Consider the following 1908-nt stretch of genomic DNA (forward strand, 5'->3'; position numbering starts at 1 on the left):
CTGTACTGCAGATGAAAAGACACTCCCCTTGAGCTACCAGCTTGATATAAATCTAGCAGAGCAATGAATGGGGAGATCTCTGGATCCATGTGAGGTATAGGGCTGGTTCTAGCTTTGTTAGAAAGTGATTGCTGTGTACTATATGATGTCTGATTTTCATTTTTTACAATATGTAGGGAGTCATGTACAGTATTTCACTCACCGTTTTTAAAAGATCTTTGTTAAGAACTACTATGTTTGTAGGTGCAACCAAAACAGATTGATTTATAGACAATTGCCACAAATTACATATTTATGAAATGTTCCCCTTACTGCTTTCATAATGTCTTTATTTCTCAGACTGTATATAATGGGGTTGATCAATGGGGTAAGCACGGTATATAGCAGGGATAGGATTTTACTAATGGTCAGTGTTTGTCCTCTTGTTGGAACAATATAAACTGTAAATAAAGTCCAGTAAAATATGGAGACCACAATGAGGTGGGAGCTACAGGTGGAGAAGGCTTTCTGTCTACTAGTAATGGATGAAATCCTTAAGATGACTGAAATAATTTTAACATAAGACATAATGATTATTATGGTTGGTAGGATGACTGCTGGTATACTTAGTAAGGAGACTCCAAGATGGACGATGTAGGTATCAGAACAGGCAATTTCTAGCAAGGGGACAAGGTCACAGAAAAAATGATCAATAATATTTGGACCACAAAATTGTAACTTTGATGTCATTTGTGTGTCAATAAAAGCAGCAGAAAATCCCAACAACCAACAGGTGATGCCCAATTTCATGCACCATGCATTGGTCATGATAGAGTTATAATGAAGTGGTTTACAGATGGCCAAGTATCTGTCATAAGACATCACTGTGAGAAGAAAACACTCAAATACTTCTGAAGTACAGAAAAAGTAAAACTGAGTGATGCAATTAATAAAAGTAATGGCCTCCCCACTATTCAGTAGAATTTGGAGCATCTTGGGGACAATAGTTGTGATCAATATGATGTCACTGATGGACAGCTGTGAGATGAAGAAGTACATTGGAGTGTGGAGGTTCTTGCTGATGGACACCAGGGTGATAATCAGGAGATTTCCACATACTGCCCCAAAGTAAACCATAAGAAAAATACAGAACAGGGAAGTTCCTAAACATTGGCAGATCTGAAATCCTAAAAGGAAAAACTCTGAGGCCACAGTCCGAATGTTTTCCTACAATAAAAACAAAAAAAACAAAAGCAAATGTAAAAACCCTTTAAAGCTCTTTAACCCCTTCTGATTAACCTCATCTTGTTAAAGATGGCATTCGATGCAGAGCAGCATCATAGTCGCCGGGTTCTTGCTGTGTTTATGATTGGTGACCACGCCGATCGCAGACATTTAGCCCCTCAATTAAGGCCATGGCATCTGAGGCGGCTTTACCTTGAAGAGTTGAACTCCTGGGTTCCCAATGGCTTCCTTGCACTAAAATTGGGGAATCCGTTCATTCCTCATAAATCCATGGGTCTTTCTGAAGAATTACACACCTTAAAAATAAAACTGTGGCACAATTGCATTTTTCGCCAACACATTTGGAATCTTTTTTAAGCTTCCCATTATATTCAATAATGCCATTAGAAAGTGCAACTTGCCCCACAAAATGCAAGCCCTCCTACGTCTATGTGATTGGTAAAATAACAAAGTTATGGTTTTTGGAAAACAGGGAGAAAAAAATAAAAATGCCCAAAAAATTGAAATACCGGCTGAAAAATTTATACAAAGACAGCATTAGTAATAGCTATGGGTAAGCAGATTATTTTTTTCATCTCTCCCCCTTTTTGGTGGCAAATGCCTGCACTTGTTTATATACAAATGGTGATATCGGAAGAAGCAATAGCTTGTAGTTTTTAATAACAGACCAAAAGTTATTCCTTT

The 1908-nt window shown here is 37.7% G+C and overlaps 1 protein-coding gene across 1 annotated transcript; it reads right to left on the reverse strand.

The window, feature by feature from the left end:
- Nucleotides 1–264: 264 nt before the first annotated feature.
- On the reverse strand, nt 265–1128 carry LOC120989678 (olfactory receptor 11L1-like). The gene has a single exon (XM_040417933.1). It carries the CDS (start codon nt 1114–1116, stop codon nt 265–267), a length of 852 nt encoding a protein of 283 aa, XP_040273867.1. The 5' UTR covers nt 1117–1128.
- Between the last annotated feature and the right edge of the window lie 780 nt (nt 1129–1908).

Source organism: Bufo bufo, chromosome 1 (genome assembly GCF_905171765.1).
Source record: "Bufo bufo chromosome 1, aBufBuf1.1, whole genome shotgun sequence".
Classification (NCBI taxonomy): Eukaryota; Metazoa; Chordata; class Amphibia; order Anura; family Bufonidae; genus Bufo; species Bufo bufo.

Excerpts from the sequence above, each read along its gene's own strand:
- LOC120989678 (XM_040417933.1), bottom strand. The coding sequence starts at position 1,116 with ATGGTTTACTTTGGGGCAGTATGTGGAAATCTCCTGATTATCACCCTG.